This window comes from Nanorana parkeri, unplaced genomic scaffold, assembly GCF_000935625.1.
Source record: "Nanorana parkeri isolate BGI_ZX_2015 unplaced genomic scaffold, ASM93562v1 scaffold588, whole genome shotgun sequence".
Taxonomy (NCBI): Eukaryota; Metazoa; Chordata; class Amphibia; order Anura; family Dicroglossidae; genus Nanorana; species Nanorana parkeri.
Window position 1 is genome coordinate 612,935 of NW_017306856.1, and position 2,035 is coordinate 614,969.

The following is a 2,035-nucleotide window of genomic DNA, read 5'->3' on the forward strand; positions in this document are numbered from 1 at the left end:
GAGGGGCAGGGGGCTGGGGGACAGGGGTCTGGGGTATGAAGGACAGAGGGGCAGGGGTCTGGAGGACAGGGGTCTGGGATATGAAGGACATAGGTATGAAGGACAGAGGGGCAGGGGTCTGAGGTATGAAGGACAGAGGGACAGGGGTCTGTGGTATGGAGGACAGAGGGACAGGGGTCTGGGGTATGAAGGACAGAGGGGCAGGGGTCTGGAGGACAGAGGGACAGGGGTCTGAAGGACAAAGGGACAGGGGTCTGGAGGACAGAGGGACAGGGGTCTGGGATATGAAGGACAGAGGGGCAGTGGTCTGGAGGAGAGGGGCAGGAGTCTGAGGTATGAAGGACAGAGGGACAGGGGTCTGGGGTATGAAGGAACGAGGGACAGGGGTCTGGGGTATGAAGAACGAAGTTTTGTAAGTTCACGTGGCCTCGTTAGGTACACATCACTGATTATTAGAGGTTTTTTGTCGCAATGTTCACTCGTGTGTTTTGTCTCTGTTCATTAAAGTTTTTCTAAAAGGAAAAAAAAGCAGGTTAGGAAATAGGAGCGCGGCCTTTTCTCGCGAATTTTCAGCCATCCTTGCGTAAGTCTCGCGATACCACTGTTCCTCTTCTGCTTGCTGCTTCAAATCTCGCGAGATCTTCCACTGTGAGGAGACACAGGAGCCCTGGAGGAGCTGATGGCGACGGCAGTCATGTTGGTGAGTGGGAGCCCAGGAGCCCCATTACCGGGATGACATGAGGGGTGATGGATGTGATATAACCGGGGACGATGTGAGGGCCGTGCGGGGCCTAGGCTGTGGTTTTCTATCCCCCCAGGCCTCCTCGTAGTACTCACTGAGGCGCGCGGGGTGGAGGGCGCAGATATAGGGCCGACATGAGGAGATGTTCATATACAGGGAATATCTACCTATCATATCCTCACCATTGTACCACCAGTCACACCCTATTATTATACATGTATATAGCTCTGACGTATACCGCAGTGTTGTACAGAGGACCTGTGATACAATTTGGGGCTCCTCCATCTTCATGCTTGTCCTGGATTATAGGTGGTGAATTCCAGATCCGGAGGTCAGGCCTGCAGTGTTCTCCTGTAAGCCACCATTCACATGATTGGGAGGATCTGCGAACGGGGAAACTACAAGTCCCATAAGCCACTGCGGCGTATTGTAGTTTTCAATGGAATACAAGTGCGGGGATGTCACTGCACTTGTATCCTGTTAACACTTCCTCCTGTCCATGGTTTTGTATGCCCATACCTCGGTATGGACATGGATGGGAGCAACAATGTGTATGACCAGGAAGGGGGGTGGGGAACGCCACAGTATAGAATCATACCGGTCATCTGTAAATAGGTCACGTGTCACATTCCATACATGGGTCATGTGAATCTGTGGCGGCGGGGCGCTGATATCAGCTGAGTCTTCTACAGTGCAGAATGGCTGCAGGTCACATGACCCCGAACCAAAGCATCATGGGGGGCCAGACTTTTGCTGGTGATTACGTTGGGCCCGTCTGCTTTGCCGTACTCTGACATTGGAGTGTAAGCTCCTCTGTATAGAGACTGATGTGACTGGCTCAGTGATCTCTGCACAACACTGCGGTATAGGTCTGAGCTAAATAAATGTATATTATAGTGTGTGTGTGTGAGGGGGGTGGGGGGGGCATTAGAGTGTAAGCTCCTCTGTACAGAGACTGAGGTGCAGAGACAGTCCATGTATTCGTTTTCCTTTGTAATCATGTTTTGTTTCTTTCTTAATCGTGATTTCTCTTTATACCCATCAGACTTATTTAGGGGGATTTATCAAAACTGGAGCAGACAAAAGCAGTTGCCCCGGGCAACCAATCAGCTTCTCTCTTTCATTTTCAAAGCTTAAATGAACAAACTGAAGAGAGAAGCTGATTGGTTACTATGGGCAACTGTTCCAGATTCCCTCTGCTCCAGTTTTGATACGTTCCCCGTGTGTTCTGTATCACACAGACATATCCTGTAAAGTGTTCTCAGTGGGGATGGGGGGGGGGGGGGGGGGGGG

At 51.3% G+C, this 2,035-nt stretch overlaps 1 protein-coding gene across 2 annotated transcripts in view; it reads left to right on the top strand.

The window, feature by feature from the left end:
• The first annotated feature begins 630 nt into the window (after positions 1 to 630).
• Positions 631 to 2,035, top strand: part of PUF60 (poly(U) binding splicing factor 60) — a 38,920-nt gene continuing 37,515 nt past the window's right edge. For both annotated transcript variants that reach the window (XM_018562643.1, XM_018562645.1), the window contains exon 1: positions 631 to 700. In XM_018562643.1, coding sequence (XP_018418145.1) covers positions 680 to 700 — 21 coding nt within the window. In that variant the 5' untranslated portion in view covers positions 631 to 679. The remainder of the gene's footprint in view (positions 701 to 2,035) is intronic.